This window comes from Protomyctophum parallelum, assembly GCF_964188405.1.
Source record: "Protomyctophum parallelum genome assembly, chromosome: 8".
Taxonomy (NCBI): Eukaryota; Metazoa; Chordata; class Actinopteri; order Myctophiformes; family Myctophidae; genus Protomyctophum; species Protomyctophum parallelum.
Window position 1 is genome coordinate 44,388,836 of NC_139703.1, and position 19,285 is coordinate 44,408,120.

Sequence of the window (19,285 nt, forward strand, 5' to 3'; positions counted from 1 at the left end):
TTTGCCATGGTGATTTGAAATGCTTTAGCAGTTTAGTATAGCCTAGCCTTAGTCGAAGTTGGTAGACCACTAGACCTGTTCACATGCAGAGAAGATTGTACAGTGTGTGTGTGCACATATCTTGCCTGTATTTAGGCCAGGTGCTGGATAAGGCATCAAGGCAAACATCAAAGAGTTTCCATCCTCCACTACTACCACTATATTATTAGTGGCACTAGACCTAGACCTAGACCTATAACATAAATTATTTAATGTTATACCATAAATGTTTATTAGACCTACAACAGACTAGCACCTTGGCTTGAATAGATTCACTTAATAAAAAATAAATCACAACAAGCTATATGTATTTGATAATTCATAATTTCATATGCTCAGAACCACATTTATCTGGCAGCTGCGTTGATCTAGGGGCGCGTTCGGAAATACCGCACCGGAGCGCACTCGACCATTAGATTGCATTGCACAGTGCGCTCAGTGCGCTATTTCCGAACGCGCCCGTAATTACGTCATTGTACATGACGTAGGATAGATTGCGCACCACAGATTTACTCGGAACGGACTGTAGTCGCAACACGTTACGTTATCAGTGAATGTTGATATGGAGAATCAGCCTTCAAGTTCTTCAGCTGTTTGATAGTTGAAACATTTGTGTTCAACTTTAATAGCTTAACGTGTAGGGCAGGCCTATCCAACCTGGAGGAGAGACAGAGAAAAAACACCGATTCCGTGCTTCTGCGCTCTGAAACTGGACAATTATGGGAGCTATTTTGGGGGCCTTTTCTATCGCAAGTTGGGTAAGTTATATAATTATTGCTCATACAAATGTCAAAGAATTATAGGCTACAGAATTATACAGAATAATGTTTTGTATTATATGTAAGTATAGTTATTTTTTACACTGGCACAGTCAGTGTGATGAACGCACTGGATGCGCATTAAAGCAACAGGTAACGTAATGGCCTGAATATAGGCCTAGATAGATATGACTACGCTTATCATATTTAAATCCGTACGTATCAGAGTCAGACCTATTGCATTTAGCCTGAAGCTTCTGGACTGTATTTTGGCACTGTCCACACTCCACAATATATTAGGCCTATATAATAATATGAATAGCCTACTACTACTAATAATAACAACAACAACAACAATCAGAATAAGAATGAAACACATTATGTAGGAAAGTGCTAACATTGATTAAACTAGTTTATTTGTGAGCTCGGCTCACTCAATGAGCATCTCAGAATGAATCCTAGGGCCCTAGGGGTGGTAACTGCATATAGGATGGGGTCTCCCTTTCCTTTCCTCCAAACTTCAAGACAAATAACTTTATTTTTACTACATGCTTATAGCTTGAAAACATCTTCATCAGCAAGTGTTCTTTTTACCACCAGATGGGAGGGCTTCAGTCCACCACATAGGCTACATTCTAGCCTCACATATTATTAATATCATCATGCTGCACAGACACAGATAGAGAATACCACACTGACTGGTTCTATAAGACCTTTCAGCTCACTGTACCCAAATGTCTTGTATGATAAATACATGTTGAATTGTTGTATAATAGACATGAAGTATTACAAAATCATATTGTGAAACAGCAAAGGGTTAATTAAACCATGCTGGTTATCAGCTTACACGTGATTAATGGGATTAACCATACATGCTTTGTTGCTTTGTCATAACAAAACACACGCCATGTTCAGAAATAGATTTAGTAAATATCACGCAAACCAAGAGAAACAACAAATAGCCTACTGTTTTGGAACAATTAGAAAATTATACTAATAAAAGTAGACAGGAAAGTAGTCAGTTCTCTATCAATGCTATGGCTAAAGTGCAAGAGCTGTGGATGTAGTCATTAATGGACTACAGCCAGCTTGTGGCAGCACAGAGATAAGTTAACCAATATATAACATTTATTGTCTCTCTGTCCAAGTTGATGAAATACGGTCGCCGGTCAAGGCTCAAGGCTCACAACAGAACTTGGAAGGAAGGAATGTGCTGCTTCTCAACTAGATTTTACACCAGTTAGCTGTGGATTTAGTGTGTTTCAGCAATTCAATTACACACGCATAAAACAGAACAAGGAGAAAATCAGGATTTTGTACGGGTGAAATAAAATAAACGCCACATACTCAACTCAACATTACTTAGCACTTGTATTTCTATTTAAATTAACAAGCCTATGACCAATGAAATGCACATCTTCCATGATGTGAAGCTATAGCCTCTTGACCCAGGCAGGCCAACCATCCTGCAGGTCGGGCCTGATGTAGACCTGTATAATGGTTGGTATCTGGCACATATTCGTCTGGTTCCCTTCCTGCTCTGTTGTAAGCTGACCTCAGACCTCACCTAAGCTGGTGTGAGCGTCTGACTGTGGTATTAACCTGTTTACAATCTTCCAGGCTGTCCCACATTCTACGCAAGGCAGTTGTCTTATTCCAGTCTTCTCTGCGTTATCTCTAATGGGACTTTCCCTCAATCCTGCTGACTTTCTGTTGTCAATTTATAATGATCCCTTAGATTTTAGGCCTATAGCTTACAATAGGCCTTCAGTCAGTCCTTCAGTCAGTCCATATTTAATATCCAGTAGTAAGTACAAGTAGAAGACTACTCTAGCTACTGTACTGTAAGTAAGAAATGGTACATTTATATAGCGCCTTTATCCAAGGCGCTTTACATAGATTGTGCATTACATTCACCCATTCATACATGGATGGCGGAGGAAACCATGCAAGGCACCAACCAGCACATCAGGAGAAATTAGGGGTTCAGAGTCTTGCTCAAGGACACTTCAACACTAACTCTGGGGGAGCCCTGGTTCGAACTGGCAACCTTGTGGTTACCATCCAGCCACTCTACCCCTGAGCCACCGTCGCCAATCATATTTTCATTCTCTGCTTGTGTCTGCATTTGTCACCGTCTGTCACTGCAGTGCTGCGGAAACAGTTGCCGCTCTGCGCCTGGGTGTGGACTGTACAGTTGCAAACCACAGTTTCAGGGTTCTGTTGCAAATGGTTTTAAAGTTGCAAGTCTGTATTGTGAATGTTTGTACAGGACTGGGCTTAATTTTCTCAAATAACTATTAAATTAAGTTCCATATCGTTGCTGTTCGGCTGTCGTTGCTTCCCTACTTGATCATACCACACTAACAGCGTCAGACAAAAGCATCCAAAGTAGCAGATCCACAAGCTCGAAATGTGGCGCAAAGCAACACGCTTTGAGCACGTAGATCTGCTATTTTTGAATCCTGAAAAGTAACAGTTTTGGACATATGGTTTCAGACCCGACAGCAACAATATTATCCAATTTACAAGCACCATTATTTGAAAAAATAGTTGAATACCTTATTTTGTTATATAAAGAGTCGCTTTTTTACATTTACGTTTTTTAACGTTTTCTGGTGCTCAACCGTTATCTGTCCCATCTCTGTGTTTCCTAGGTGCCGTGTCTTTGCACTGGTGCCACATGCCTGTTGTGCAAATGTTGTCCCCACAGCCGAAACTCCACAGTGACACGAGTCATCTACGCCTTCATCCTGTTACTAGGGACCATCGTAGCCTGCATAATGCTGATACCAGGAGTGGAGCAGCAGCTCAAAAGGGTATGTTGAACTTGAAACACAGCACACCACTCGCTGGTTGACAGCTTGTTTGTGGAGGTGTAACGACATTTTTATTTCAAGACCTGAGTGTTGATTTAAATCAAAGGGTAATTCACAAAGACACACTGTGTAACCTGTCGCATTAAGACAATCCATTCTCACAATCCCTTCCACAGGAGACTGCTTAGCTTCACCATCGTGACTAATTGAATATGTTTATTTTATATTTATACTTTGTCACATAACTGCGTCTGTTAGAGAGACACTCCGTTACCTTAGAGAGAACTCACATATTACTTAAAAAGACCATATTTAGGTAACTGGTTTACGAAGGGAGCTGTCAATCACACTTGAATCCTGGTATTTATTGTATAATTTATTTTTACATGTCAATTATTTGTAGAAGCCTTATATCTTTCATAAGTTGTATCTGTGATACACCATAGATTCCAGGTTTCTGTGAAGACGGAGCAGACTCCTCCATCCCTGGTCTCCAAGCCGATGTCAACTGTGAGATGATCGTGGGTTACAAAGCTGTGTACCGGGTGTGCTTTGGCATGAGCATGTGCTTCTTGGCATTTGCCATTTCCATGATCAAAGTAAAAAACACTAAGGACCCACGTGCTGCCTTCCATAATGGGTAAGCAATTCAACAACAGCTGAGATCATCATCATTTTATTTGTCTTTGTGACACAATGGAAAAAAGAAAAGGATGACACTCAATTGCTTTAGTTTTCACCTTTATGAATGCAACCAGCATCATGTTTGTTTTTGTGTCAGAGTTTGGAAGCGCTCCTGCTGCCTCCTGCATTATGTGCAATTTAGAAAGGAACGCAGGACTGTTGAGTGATATCTCATGTTCTTTTTTTTTTTTTTTTTTTTTTTTTTTTTTTTGCGGCTTACGCCTTTTATTGATTTTTGAAGGGACAGACAGTAGGCTGACAGGAAACGGGAGAGAGATGGGGGGATGACATGCAGTAAAGGCCGTGTCGGGTCCGGGAGTCGAACCTGCGGCACACTGCGACTGGATTACCAGTCCGGTGCCCAGACCGTTACGCTACGGCCTGGGCCTATCTCATGTTCTTTAACTATATAGAAGTGTCTATTTGTACGTCTCTAAATGTTTTGATGAATTGAACATGGTGGACCCTGTTGTTGTAAACAAGTGTAATGCTTAATTGGGTCGTCCACTCAGTTATCAGTCTTTGTATTGAGTTTGTGCTTGAAATGTACTGTAATTCTGCAAACTGTTAATAAATATTTCAATCAATCAATCAATCAATCAAAATGAGTGCTTCCAAACTCCAATGCTCCATGCTGCGCAATGTTTTGCCATGTCTAGATGAGGGGGGCGTGTCCACTTGGAAAAGTGATGCGTGTACATACTGTACTATGACTGCCTGAACTATTATGCTTCACCCTTCATACTGTACCAAGGAGGTTTGCTCTCTAGAGATTTATCAAAAGGAATCTATTTAATCAATTATGAAAAAAGTATTTTTGCCTGACACCGACTCTCAAGGTGAGAGTCTGACCTAAATAGTTTGAACTCTAAAGCTCAGGGTCTTTTAACCACTCAGAGATAATAATCACTGATATTATTAATAATAACAATAAATAGTATTCATTAGGCTGTCTCTTTCACCAGGTTTTGGTTCTTTAAGATTGCTGCCATGGTGGCAGTGACTGTTGGTGCCTTTTATATTCCTGAGGGGCCTTTCACTCACAGTAAGATCTTTTATTTTATTCTTTTTTTGTGACCAAATAATTACATTCCCTTTTCAACTAGTACTTGTATAGAGGGTATGCACATGCATAAAGTGAGTGGTAAATCGAGTGGCAAAGTGACTGGCAAAGTGAGTTTAACATCGTTTAATGCAATCAGATTTGCATTAAACGACGACTTTTAGTTTGGATGTATGGGCTGTCAAGACCAGAAAGTAGTTTTTTGGGTTCTTCTGGGTATGATGATGATGTCACGTGCCTACCCTCTATAGTACCTACCCTCTATACATACTGTGTTTTCCTTACCCTTGTGTGTATTTGCAGCATGGTTCGCGGTGGGCACCTCTGGGGCATTCTGCTTCATTCTGATCCAGCTGGTCTTGCTGGTGGACTTTGCCCACTCATGGAATGAATCTTGGGTAGAGAGGATGGAAACGGAAAATGCCAGAGGCTGGTACGCAGGTCAGTCACCCACAGTTTATCTCACCAGAGAAATGGACAGATAACTGTACTTAACCATATGAACCCTATAGCATACATACTGTAATACTTCCCTATGCATCATGCACTGTTTGGCCAAAGCCTAAAGACTGAGCTCTCAAGTATCATGTGAGATTGTCACATATCCTCAGAATAAATTGACAGGTTTAAGGTAAATAATCTGAAAAAGTACCTTTAAATCAGTGGTCTCAATGTTGGGGTCCTTGAAGAGGTTCCCCAGAAATAAATGTTAAAGGTTTTATGACATTCATTTTCATTTATTTTTATTTTTGGTTTCATGACCTCAATTACACCCAAAAAACCTGAACTTTGAACATTCAGTGGATTTTCTGTAGTCTGAAGTTTTCTTTGGGTTTCTTTGGGCCTTTTGAGCTACAATGAAAACAGGCAACACAGTGAAACAGTGACATCTGCTGGCAAATCCCATTGACATATATGGGATTTGCAGTAAGTGATGTCACTTACTGCCGGCAAATCAGAGCACCTGTTTGAGCCAGAAAACCCCAGATCACAGAAAATCTACTGAATGTTAAAAGTTCATGTTTTTTGGGTGCAATTGAGATTAGAAAACCTAAAAAAAACAAGAACAATTCCAAAACCTTTTTTTTAATGTCACAATCCCTTTAATATAACATAAAAAACAATTTGGCTATTTGAAAACAATTTGAAAGCTTGTAGATCTGCAATTTGTTTTTTAAGTCTTGAAAGAAATGTAGAAAATGTTACATACATACATATCAGTTTTGGGGGTCCTTGACATGAAACATTTGAGAACCACTGATTTAAATAATGGAAATATCACCAGATTGTTATTTTATTATTGAACTGGTGTATACTGCTGTAGATATGAAACCAATTTAAATTTCTTTGCAAAATGTTTACCTAGCTCTGTCCTCTGTTTGTAGCATTGCTGGCAGTGACGGTCCTCGGCTACTTTGCATCGTGTGTTACCATTGTGCTGTTGTTCATCTTCTACACTCAGCCTCAGGGCTGCCTCATCAATAAGTTCTTCATCAGCTTCAATATGCTGCTATGCATCGTGGCCTCTGTAATCTCCATAATGCCTAAAGTACAGGTACTGCACAGAAACTGCTAGTGTAATGTACTAATGTTATTGCTTTCTTTCTTGAATTCAAATATCGTTTTAATTTACTTGGTTGATTAAAGTGTTGATATTTAGTAGGGCTGCATAATATATATAGACAAATTATCACGATCTTGTTATTGTGTCTACTAACTAAACTAGTTACAGTATACCATGAAATATGATTTTTAAATGTATGTTTTACTGAAACATTCTCTGAAGGTTTAGAATGGTAGATATGGTGGGAATGCCTCTAATGTTTTGCTAAATAGAATTAAAATATTTTGTTTGTTTCTGTGCATGTGTAGGAATCTCAGCCACGATCAGGACTGTTGCAGTCCTCCATCATGACCCTGTACACCATGTATCTGACCTGGTCTGCTATGACCAATGAGCCTGGTGAGAAACTTTAAGCTCTGTTTGAACAATTGGAGAATCCACTAGCTTCATACAAGAACGATGAACAAAAAACATTATTTATCTACATTTGTGGGCCATAGAATTGAGGTATTATGTTCCCTTTCTCGGACATTACCTGCACTAGTGGCTAATGGACACATGACATCACATGACCAGTCTATAACCAATGAGAGAAAGGCACACTCATGTGTTCTCAGGCATGAGCGGTTGTCAACTATTGTCACATCATAGGTTTACAGTGGGTAAAATAGTTTATGTGCTAGCTGCCTAGCTCCATCGTTTTTGTTATTTCCATAAGAGAAAGAGAAGAAGGGGGGCAAGGGGAAGAGAGGGAGAGAGAGAGATCAATAAAAACAAACAAATTAGGCATTTCATACCTATAGTATTGATCGCAGACATCTTTGACTTAAACACCATATTATATGGCACAATTCATCATGAGAATATGATGAATAGACAGGGTCATGGTGTTGGTATATTTGTATACAATTGCATAGTAATATTATATACATACAAATGTTGAGCAAAAGAAATAAAAATAAAACTACCTTCCTCTACCCAACGACTCCACTCCAGATCGGAAATGCAACCCCAGCCTGCTACATATCATCCAGCAGATTGCTATCCCTACACTGGCCCCTCTGGAGATTGAAAACCAGACGGCCGTGGTGATCCTCGACGATACAGAGGAGCCCATCAACTCCCCGCATCTCCCGTGGTGGGATGCCCAGAGCATTGTGGGGCTGGCCATCTTTGTGCTCTGCATCCTGTACTCCAGGTACTGTAGGAGCACTCCTATAGACTGGGCTGCGCCATGACACTTTCATGGACACTTTCATGGGAGCCAAACTACCCAGAAGTTTGGCAGAATGCATTGGAGTCAATGAGAGCTCAGTGACCAGCTCATGAACAAACATTATTTATGAACAATTGAGACCTTTTGTAAAGTAATCACTTCTGGAAAATAACAGAAGACATATCACAGGTTGTTTTCTAATCACTTACTTTTCGATGTGCACAGAGTGCACAGTATATAATTTTATCTGAGGATCTAAACAGCAGCAGGTATCGTTTCTGGCTCCGAAGTATCGCAATATTTGGCTGCCAGGTATCTCTATTTTTATAGAGATACCATACCTCTCTAGCTACCTCATAGCTCTCATTGACTCTAATGCATTCTGCCAAACTTCCGGGTAGTTTGGCTCCCATGAAAGTGTCATGGAGCAGCCCAGTCACGTGACCACTTCACTTCCTTCTCAGAGCTTCCTTGGTTTGATGATGATGTCACACGCATACCCTATTGGATGGGATGGATTAGTACACTGGTTACAAAACACTGTCTGCCCCTTACTTTTTTGTTTCCTACATTTTGTTTTAAAATATTATTTCAAAAAACATTCCCAAAAAGAGTTAAACCTTTCAGTCATTTACTGAAGATAATAAAAAAATCTAAGACATGTAAGGAAATAGTGAACATATTTTCACTAGTTTGGGTCCTGGGCAAATTTCTCTTTGGGTCTTGAGCTAAAAAGTTTGGGAACCACTAGATTAGTACATCAACTCTAAATTGCTTGGAAAGGTAGATGTCATGTGACAAATTGTTTCACGATGAAAGATTCTCTTCAACCTGACATAATCTGATACAAGGGTTAATCTGTCAATGAATAAATACTTTTTTTTTCTTCTTTTCACATGACTAATTTGAAGTGTTTTACATACAGTACTGTTGCAATGAACAGTTAGGTTTCTAATGTCATGGAAAACAAATACTAATTCAATCTTCTCCTGCAGCATCCGTTCATCCAACACCAGCCAAGTGAATAAGTTGACCATGGCCTCCAAAGACTCAGGCAGCCTGGCAGAGAGCAGCTGTAGTACCACAGACTCGTGTGAAGATGTTCGGGGTCCCAGGCGGGTGGAGGACAATGAGAGAGACACGGTCCAGTATAGTTACTCCTTCTTCCATTTCATGTTGTTCCTGGCCTCTCTCTACATCATGATGACTCTCACCAACTGGTACAGGTTGGTATATTCTCCCCCTTCAACAGCAGACTTTAGACAGTGAGGATTTGGCCTGAAGTTGGGGTCTAATGACGAAGTGGCTTCATGTAGTTCATGTTGACATCATGTAGACTCATATTGACAGCTTGGCTCTGAAAGAGGCTAGCAGAAGATGCAACCGGACAGTCGGACAGAAAAGACAGATGCAAACACAAATAGACCCTCTTAATAAAGACAGCTACCCATCTTTCAGAGCCATGCCGTAAAAGAATAGTGTAAAGACCAGAGTTGAGGTTTGTCTTTGCACTACAATGAACAAAAGGGAGATTATAGTAGGGATGCTCAGCCATGTGGGAGCACTCAAATGACCAGCAGAGATTGTAATAAATCTTACTCCCAGACTTTATTCCAGTGATTCTCAAACATTTTCATGTGAAGGATAGTCAAGACAGAAGCAGTACTGTATGAAGAAACAAAATACACTACAGATACAAGATCTTTTTTATTCAATTAATAAGAGGCTGGATTATCTTTATGGCTTTAGACCAAGTGGCCTCTGTATCTACTCTTGCCACATTTATTCTGGCAGTGGATATTTAAAACTGATTTTGATGGCATATCAACTAATTTTGCTGTCGACCCTGTGGAATAATCTCAATGACCCCTGGGGGTCCCTGGACCCCACTTTGAGAACCACTGCTTTATTCCATTGCAGGACTGAAGCTTCAAAATCACATGACGCCTCCTTTAGTCTGAAGAGGTCCCATGACGCCTTCAGTCTTAACAAGGCACATGACATTTCTGGTCTGAGATCTTTGGTCTGAGAAAGAGCTATTGACAAAGAGAGCTATTACATTTACGCTGTAAACGAAGAATATTCATAATATTCAATATTCAATCATTTATTACCAAAAACAACTTACAGTTGATTATAAATGTGTTCAGGTGTGCTCTAAGATAACCATAACAAGAATAATTCAGAATTAACGCTCGTCATCGGGTGACTGATATTTCCAAAAACGACTACTGTATAGTTCCATATTGGTGTGTAGAGATTAACACATGCGATACATGAACCACGTGATTGCATCGCAGCAAGATCAAGTAGTAAGTGTTGTAAGTCTCTCTTTCAATAGGCCTGGTCTGAAGAATACGTCATGTGTTAGAAATGTCAGTCCTGCAATGGAATAAAACCGCTTAGTCCATTATTGAAAGTTTGTATTTGTTCATTTGTAATATACAGTGCATATAGAATCACACATTATTTTAACACAACATAGAATAACAACAAGTACCAATACAATTTATACAAACATACATTACACTGTTCTATTTTTCGCTACAGTTCACTAATCACCTTTCTGTTTTTGGTGCTTGACAGCCCTGATGCAGACTACAGTGCCATTTCCAGTAAGTGGCCAGCAGTGTGGGTCAAGATCACATCCAGCTGGGTATGTTTGGCCCTGTACATCTGGACCCTGGTGGCCCCTATGCTTCTCACCAACCGCGATTTCAGCTGAACAGCGCTCAGCCCCCCGTCTGTCATCCACAGACCTGGTTCTTTACTTTTCACGTAACATATTGCCTATATTTGAATGTTGTAGATGTCGATTCTCGATTGGTTGGTGGTAAGATTGGTGATGTAATAATGCCCGATATATAATTTACTTTGTCGTATGACAGTGTCATGCACCGAAAATAGCGTCGCAGATGCAATGCGCTGTCAGTTTGTACAACAGCTATTTTCAGTACTTGAAACCGTCTTATTACAAAGTATAAATTAAGCATTAGCCATTAAGTGTAGTAATTTCACCCATAGATATAGCATTTGATGGACATCCAGTGTTGAAAGCAGAAACAACCCTCCTTGTTACAAATACATTCCAGTTATAATATGAACCCATTATATGAAAGTCCAAAGTCAAATAGGACCATTTTTGTTACCATACTCAGTCTCAACAACCTACAGTTATTTGCTTACTCCACCAGAGCACAGTACTATTGCAATTATATTTAATACTCCAGTCATGCACTTGCTTTGTCACAAATAGCTTTATTCAGAGTCATTGTATTTTCATACATTGTTATTACAAAATGTGTACATAAAGCTAATGAGGCTCTGTGAAGTGGGCTTTCACACATCTTTGAAATTCCATTATTTCAAAGTATCTCTTTATTGTAAAAAAAAATGGCGGTGATCCGAGCATCTCATACCTGCCCTGATGAAGACTCGTGTGAGTCGAAACATGTTGGCCGTTTTTAACTTTTAACCCTCTCCTCATTTTGTGAGGATCGCCGCCTTTTTTTTTCATCTAGTATTTCAGTCCCATGGATCTTTGTAGCACCAGTTCACTTTATTTTATTATTTTTATTGCACCTCCATCGAGGTTGACTCTCTCTTTGTCGCTTTATCTCTTTATTGTATTGCTTAAGTTTAATTCATTTGTTGTAATAGTATCTTGATAGTTTGCTGCTATGCCTTCCAATGCCTTATACAGTATCTGTAAATTATTGAGAGCAGTGTTAAATACACAAATGTGGTAACCCAGTTTTTGTTTGAAACTACATTCCTGACATAATGATTCACAATCAACTTAAGCCTCTGCCAAATTTGAGATTTTCTATTATTTGTATTTAATGTAATTCTTTGGGCCTCTGTGGCCTTCGTCAGGTATACTGACCACTGTGACCAGTACCAGTATACCTGACGAATGTTGTGTTTGTTTACCTCTTAGGTAAATAAATTATTTTTGGGAGCATTCAAAATGGTGTGCAGACTTCCTCCTTCTCTTTCATTTATCTCTTTTGTTCGAGCACCTGTTTGCTTGGATGTGTGTGCACCTCATGACCACTATAAAATAAATCCTAACATGGAGACTGAAATAAGTAGCATACAAAAACAATATACTATAGTGCATGTAATTCATTGGGATATATTTAGGTTTCCAAAAATCATGATAATCAATTGATTAATTGACACCTAACTCAATGTTTGAGGCTTTTGATTCATAAATCAATGCTATTGAACACCCGTTATGTCTGTGTGTTGGGTAAAAAAATATTGATCCAATAAAAACCTTCGGACAAAACCTCTTAACTCCATTGCAGCTAATTCCACCAGGCAGAGGTTGCGCTGAAACAGCTTCTTAATACGGCACAGTTGAGAAGCAGTTAAACTATTAATCTGGTGTCAGTGGTTCATGGCAATTTATAGCATGTCCATATATGGAGCATGTCACGAGGTGTGATGTCACAAGGCGTGAGTTTAATATTGATGACATCAGGGATCTCCATATATGGGCATAACAAGGATTGTAGACGTGACGTCACGAGGCGTAATGGACTAGCAACCATACATGGAGGCGTGACCGACCGAACGACTGATAGGTTTTTCCAAGTTTTCATAGTAATCTGCAACCTTCAGTCGCAATAAGCAACATGTGTCCGTTCATAACCATCCTATTGTCAGAATCCAGTGGTTATCATGTCTAGATGTGTCATTGTGAAGGCCCTCTCCTCAGCTTCCTTCTGAGCACTGTGGACCACCTGGCAGCTGAACTGAGAGCCCTGGTCCTCCCTGTTCGGGGTCAACTTTAGGAAGCTCCACATGGTATACAGGCCATTGATGTTGAGACTGGGAGGCGTATTGAAGGCACTTGTGAGAATCTCTCCATTCTTGGACCAAGTAATGGAAACATCTTTGGGACAGAAGTCTTTGATGCAGAGGTTGAGTGTGCACTCTTCACCCAGAAGAGGGCACAAGGGCTCACAGTTGACAAACATCACATTTGGAGGGGTTCCTGTTGAATACAGAAGTGAGCCACATTCACATTGTAGATGGAACTAACTAGTAGATTTACTGAAACTAGTTTGACCACATATGTTCTCTCTGATGAAGCTTTGCTCATTCAAAACATACTAGTAATTACAATTTTACGCATTTAGAAGACAATCCAATCCAGAGACTTAAAAAGTACAACGTTGCTGTGATTACAATGAATCACCATGAATTGAGTAAATGTTGAATTAGAGTGGTAAGATATCAAACCTGGCATTTGAAAATGACAGCCCTACAGTCTACAAGTAATTAAACAGTATACTTTACCTATAAGTGACATAGTAGCATCTAGCTAATGTTCAAATACCTTGGGTATTGATATGATACCAAGCATCTTTGTATCCTGGTTTGGGGAAACTGGAGTGGTACACACGACAACTGTAGACAGCCATCTCATCCTCTCTGGCCATTACCAGCTGAATCTTACTCCACACACTGTAGAGGGCCTCATGGTCTGAGAAAGGCCCAAAGTTAGTGACGGTGCAAACTGGCTCCCCGTCATTCCTGAACCACTCCAGGCGAATGTCCCCGGGATAAAACCTCTCCACCCGACAGCACAGTACCAGCAGCCTCTGAACCTTAGGGATTTGCGGGATGCTGGAGATCTGTAGAAAGTCTGGGACCACTGGAGTAGAGTGTGAATGGGATCAAATAAAATCTACATTTTATTTGTTAAATGCTCTGTAAATGTACAGCATGTTAACAATGCTTGGTATAATTATGACCACTCCTGCTTACAGATTATAGTTGTTTTTAGGTTATCCATTACTTCCCAAGCTTGTAGCCTAATAGAAAATGACCAGAGCTTCATACCAAACAATGCCCATTCAGTTCATTGACACTAACTGTGGAAATGTTTAACGTTTTACCTTTTGTACTGACAGTGGTTTCTCTGGTGATGTTTTTGGCCCTGTGTTTCACCACACACCGGTATGTAGTTTGATCATCACTGACAGTCAAACAGACAGTCAGGATGGACACATGATCATGTCTACTCTCTGACTGAAGGATCGCCTGGTCACTCAGATCCTCACTGACCAATATAGGATCTGATTCTAACTGGTTGTTTGGGACCAGGATAAAGTCTGCATTGGCTGCCACTTTGTACCATTTCACTTTGAGCTCTCTCAGTCGAACCCTTCTGATGGTACATTTAAGCTCCATTGGCACCTTGGTGTAGATGATGCTCGGTGCGATGATGTCAGAGACGCAGGGTGGACCTATGAAGGCAGGCATGACTGCATGTGAGCACACATTATACAAGTGCACCTGCAATGTATACACAGTAAAATCACTGTTCATTTATTAATTTGTAACTGAGAATGTAACCAAATGGTCAACAATACACACTGTTACAGCATTTGTTTAGTGTTACTGTATGTACCAATGCCATTATGTACTGTGTGTATTGACGCATCGTCATGAAGTTGACACATACCTGTGCAGATAAGCCGTGTCCCACCGATAACAGAGAGAACCATCAATAAACTCACAACACTGGTAACGGCTATCAGTGTAACAGGATTGTAATGTGGCTCCCTTGAAGCTGCAGAAGAAAGGTGAAAGCATATGATGATAAAGATAATGACTATTGCAATTCACTGTAACGTTGAAAACAATATTTTGAAACCCAACCTTGTACTGTCAGCATAACACCTTTGCTGTAAAGATCCCTGTAGGTTTTGTGTTTGATTTGGCAGAAGATTTGGGTTTCTCTGTGATCCACTGCAGAAGAATGCACAGTGATGCTACTGCGAATGCTGTAGGTGCCGTCTGGGTTAAGAATGGCCATTTCTGTGCAGACATGGAAGCCTGAGTTGGTGGTTGCAGGGACTGTCAGAGGGCCTTTCTGTATCTGCCATGTCACTTCAAGTTTCTCTGGGTAAAAATCTGTGACGTCACACAATAGAGTCTTTTCCTCTCCCATTGTCACTACTGCTTTTTCTGGGAGTGACACTGAAGGTTGGGCTGTGAACAAAAACAGTGCAGTCTATTCTGAGTAAAAAGAAAGAGCTATATAAATATTTAACATACTGCTTAGTGCTATTTAAAACACACACACACAGACACACAGACACACACACACACACACACACACACTACAGTACAGAGTACACTTTGTAGTACTGTGCCTTGTTTCTCAGCCATTTAAATATTTTAGCGTGCTGTACAGTGTACAAAATAGTTTAATTTATCATTCCTTCATGTTACTAAAACAAGAGCTTATCTGGGCACACTTTTCAAAACTCAGTGAACTCAAAGATAAAACTGATTTTGTTTACCCAACACTTCCAGCTGAATGGTTTCTGTGTAGACCACTGGTGTTATGATTCTGCAGGTGTAAATACCTTCACCGCCAACAGTCACATTACGCAGCTGGAGAGATGCGTTGCTTTGTAGCAGTCCCATTTTGTCCACCAGACAGCCTGTACAGTTCGCATGTGCACCCTCATCCTCAAAAGTGTACACTATATGCTTGTGTAAGTGCTTATCGACCATGTTCCATTCAACTGTCAGAGTGCTCAACTTAACAAGCTTGAACAATTTGTCAAACAGGCAGCTTAGAGTCACATCAGTCCCTGTTAAGACACTTAGGGCTGTATTTTGCGTGTCTTAAGTACCAGCTCTTATTCCCTAACTTGAGTAAACTAAAGACCTGGAGGCGTGATCAATGCCATTTGGCTATTCTGAGTGGTCAAAGAGCATTGATCACGCCTCCAGGTCTTTAGTTTACTCAAGTTAGGGAATAAGACCTGGTACTTAAGACACGCAAAATACAGCCCGTACTGTCCCCATTGTGTCAACCGGAGAACCTACAGTATAACACCAAATACAAATAGATTATTCTGTAGTGCTGTGCAATAGGCCTTGCATACATTTGAATGGAAAAGCATGTATAAAACAGGATTGCATATACAGGAAATAATTTCGTTAAACCTTGACAGTACTATGAAGAGAAATGCAAAATAACCTGCATATTTGTTCAGCACAAATGTTATCAGCATTTCAACTAATGACGCCAAATACTGTAGCTACACCGGTAATGGAACTCTGTCCTCGCAAACAACATTTTAATATAAAAACTAATCATTGAATACATTTGTTGTTGGTTATTCTTACCTTTTAAGTGCAAAACAACAGCTATTACTTGTATTATAATTGTTATGGTTTTCCGTTGTTCCATTGGAATTCTGGTATGTTTTTCAGTGCATGTTGAAGAAATTGTGAAAGTAAACTTTGACACACATAAATTCATTCATTCACTTCAGGCTCATAATAAAACATCACGTGAGTAGAATGCTCCATTCAACACTCAGAATAGGATATGACGCACATAATTTATGTGCAGAGTTAGTATACTAAAGTCAAAGTAAATAAATACCAACAGCAACATAGTCATACTGTAACTGTTAGAAATAATTTCTATTTAATTGTATTTATTTCAAATCATATGTGCTATTCCATTTTGATTAATGAACAAATATACAGACACAATCAACGAGACAATGGTCATTTATTTGTTACACTGGCTGACTCACAGACAAAAACCTTGTATCTTTCATCATGTCATGTACACAACAGGAGTTTCCTAAATGTAATCCCTGTGTGAGAACAACACAGACTTAATTTAATCTATATTTCATTTCATTTCATATTTATTTATTTCATTTCAGTCATGGTTTTACATGATTATATTCATTTTACTTCTTTTTTACATATTCCACATCAGAAAAGAAAAGGAGCAGGAAGAAGATAAGTATCTTTATACATGATTCTTAACGCTCTTTTTTGTAACATAATCAAGGGAGTCATATTACTCTTGAATGAGTTGCCCCATACTTCCAGACAGTAAATAAAAAATGGTAAAACCAGTGTACAATACAACATCCTCAATAAATTCGTATCCAAATCATATTTTACTTTGTTCAAAATAAAAATACTTTTTGCCACCTTGGCTTTTATATATGCTATATGATTTTTCCATGATAATTTCTCATCTAATATAACACCCAGAAATCAGATTTAAGAAAAGATATTTAGAAAAGGAGCAGGAAAATAATTGATGCTGAATGCTCTGCTACCAACCAACCATGACGGCACCATCCATGATTACATCAAATAAAAAGGAAACTGTCGGTGTATACTTCAGTGTGTGTTCTCAGCCCACCATGGACCTTTTCCTTCCTCTCAACCTGACCTCGTCAAGTTTCTTGATGACAGCTTGAGACTTCTTGGACGAGGCCGTGTAGCTCTTCAGTAGCTTCTCAAACAGAGTCTCGGTGTTGGGATGGGTGCTTAGGAAGGCCTTCTCTAGCACATATAAATCTACCCCCTTGTCCTCCGGCAGGGCAGAGATGTAACTCAGGCCAAAGTCTATGAGCACCAGGTCAATCCCTTGGCTCTTCTCCACGCTGCTCCTCAGCAGCAAGTTGGAGGTGGTGAGGTCTCCGTGGATGACATCCTCGTCGTGCATTAGAGCCAGGACCTGGCCAATCCTGTTGGCCAACTGCTCCAGGTCCCGCTCTGGCTGGGACTGTTGGCTGGAAGCAATGTGGTCTCTGACCGTAGTGGACCCTACTATTTCTTCCAAGAAGATGCTGTGTGTGGTGTAGTCCACAAAGTAAACAACTGGTACAGGAATAGCTGCAGAATAAGATAAATGTAATGAGTTAAGGAGCCCTTTTAGCTCTGGAATGGCTGATATTCCCTCCATTGCATGTACAGCAGCCATAGAACACCATTTTTGGGAGGGATTCATCTCAGTAAGGTAGAGGGTACCATTCTAATTAACTACTTGGGTCTCTATTAAATAATAAACTATCTCCATTCTCCACATGCTCTTTACCAGTCCCAACAGGATTACATTCACGGGAGCAATAAGTAAAACATTGCATTATGTATCCAATATCATGATGGGAACACAGATTGACAAGTCGCATGACATCACATGTGATTTAAGCGACTAAAGCGAGTGTACATGCATGCACCTGTATAACATGTAGCCTATAACAATGCAATGTGACATTGCTCTGTTTACTTAATGCTAAACGCTTAATTAGTTTAATTTGTATTGGAGTGTGAAGCTTGAACAATAGGTTAATTGCGGACCGCTACAGAGAAACTGTGGATATTAACATATACCAATATATAATAATATATAATATGCCATTGCGCAGTAGCCTACAACAACAAGTCTATGCGTGGCATGTGAAACTATATCGTGCTGTATTTTGCCTTCCATTTCATGGTCATGGATGGAATCATGTGCATGCGCATATATGGCACATCTCTCTCATGTTTAGGTAATTGTCACAGAAGCCGTGGATATACACGGCTTGGGATATCCGTGGATATACACGTGACATGAGAGAGATGTGCCATATATGCGCATGCACATGATTCCATTCACACCTCTCTCTCTCTCGGCTTGGCAAGGCTTTTTATTTACCTTGAAAGTGCAGTGCAGTGCCCTCCAACTGTATATACTTTCAACTGCTCAGAACTGTTTTGACACTTGTTTTGGCAATGTAAACGTGTGTTTTCTATCATTGAATTGAATTGAATTGCATGCAGCATGTGGTGCACTGTCCACCACATGTCCAAAGACTCTGCTAGTCTGCTAGCCCTGGTCGACGCACTGGACCAGGGCTACTGCCTACTGGTCTGCTTGCCTTTCTCCCCAAAGCAACATAAACTTGATTACGATTACGAACAAAAATACATTTTAATTAAGAAGTCAAGTCAAGAAGACGCACATTGCAGTACAGGTTCAGTACTATACCTGCTTTTCGGCACCTCAGTATGGAGCGCACCTCCTGCACAGTCCTCCGGTGTGTCAGCTTCTCGTCCAGAAGGGCATGTCTGTACTTTTTCCGGAACCTCTCTTTCACAATAGTCGGCTTGCCCAGAAATGTGGCCCGGTACACACGCGCTTCAGCTCCCTGTTTTAACAAATCTATTTGACTACGGAACTCGGGAAACTTCCCCTGAAAAGGAGTATCATCGCATTTCTCCTGCGCCATGTTTGTGTTGTGTTCGTCTTCTTCGAGTTCCATGGTTCTCTCTACCCTCTACTTGTTCAGGTTACTGCCACTCACT

At 40.1% G+C, this 19,285-nt stretch overlaps 2 protein-coding genes and 1 gene segment (V, D, J or C); 1 reads left to right on the plus strand and 2 right to left on the minus strand.

Moving 5' to 3' along the window:
* The first annotated feature begins 575 nt into the window (after nt 1-575).
* serinc3 (serine incorporator 3) lies at nt 576-11,945 on the plus strand. The gene is made up of 10 exons (XM_083770502.1): nt 576-797; nt 3,455-3,616; nt 4,063-4,256; nt 5,266-5,345; nt 5,667-5,804; nt 6,749-6,918; nt 7,236-7,326; nt 7,924-8,125; nt 9,139-9,369; nt 10,730-11,945. The coding sequence occupies exons 1-10, from the start codon at nt 759-761 to the stop codon at nt 10,866-10,868; spliced, it is 1,446 nt and encodes a 481-aa protein (XP_083626628.1). The 5' UTR covers nt 576-758; the 3' UTR covers nt 10,869-11,945.
* Nucleotides 11,946-12,813: 868 nt separating this feature from the next.
* On the minus strand, nt 12,814-17,294 carry LOC310863046 (immunoglobulin heavy constant gamma 1-like). The segment is given in 7 exons: nt 17,277-17,294; nt 15,469-15,721; nt 14,822-15,154; nt 14,625-14,732; nt 14,056-14,424; nt 13,494-13,811; nt 12,814-13,148 (listed from the first exon to the last, which is right to left on the minus strand).
* Nucleotides 16,682-19,236, minus strand: tp53rk (TP53 regulating kinase). The gene is made up of 2 exons (XM_083771430.1): nt 18,969-19,236; nt 16,682-17,830 (listed from the first exon to the last, which is right to left on the minus strand). The coding sequence occupies exons 1-2, from the start codon at nt 19,207-19,209 to the stop codon at nt 17,346-17,348; spliced, it is 726 nt and encodes a 241-aa protein (XP_083627556.1). The 5' UTR covers nt 19,210-19,236; the 3' UTR covers nt 16,682-17,345.
* Nucleotides 19,237-19,285: the final 49 nt, after the last annotated feature.

What these genes read in the sequence shown, in the direction of transcription:
- serinc3 (XM_083770502.1), top strand. Translation starts at nt 759, where the DNA reads ATGGGAGCTATTTTGGGGGCCTTTTCTATCGCAAGTTGG. An exon ending in TGGAGCAGCAGCTCAAAAGG is followed by an intron (nt 3,617 to 4,062) that starts GTATGTTGAACT and finishes GATACACCATAG; the next exon opens with ATTCCAGGTTTCTGTGAAGA. An exon ending in ACTCTCACCAACTGGTACAG is followed by an intron (nt 9,370 to 10,729) that starts GTTGGTATATTC and finishes GGTGCTTGACAG; the next exon opens with CCCTGATGCAGACTACAGTG.
- tp53rk (XM_083771430.1), bottom strand. Translation starts at nt 19,209, where the DNA reads ATGGCGCAGGAGAAATGCGATGATACTCCTTTTCAGGGGAAGTTTCCC. An exon ending in ACTGAGGTGCCGAAAAGCAG is followed by an intron (nt 17,831 to 18,968) that starts GTATAGTACTGA and finishes CTTATTCTGCAG; the next exon opens with CTATTCCTGTACCAGTTGTT.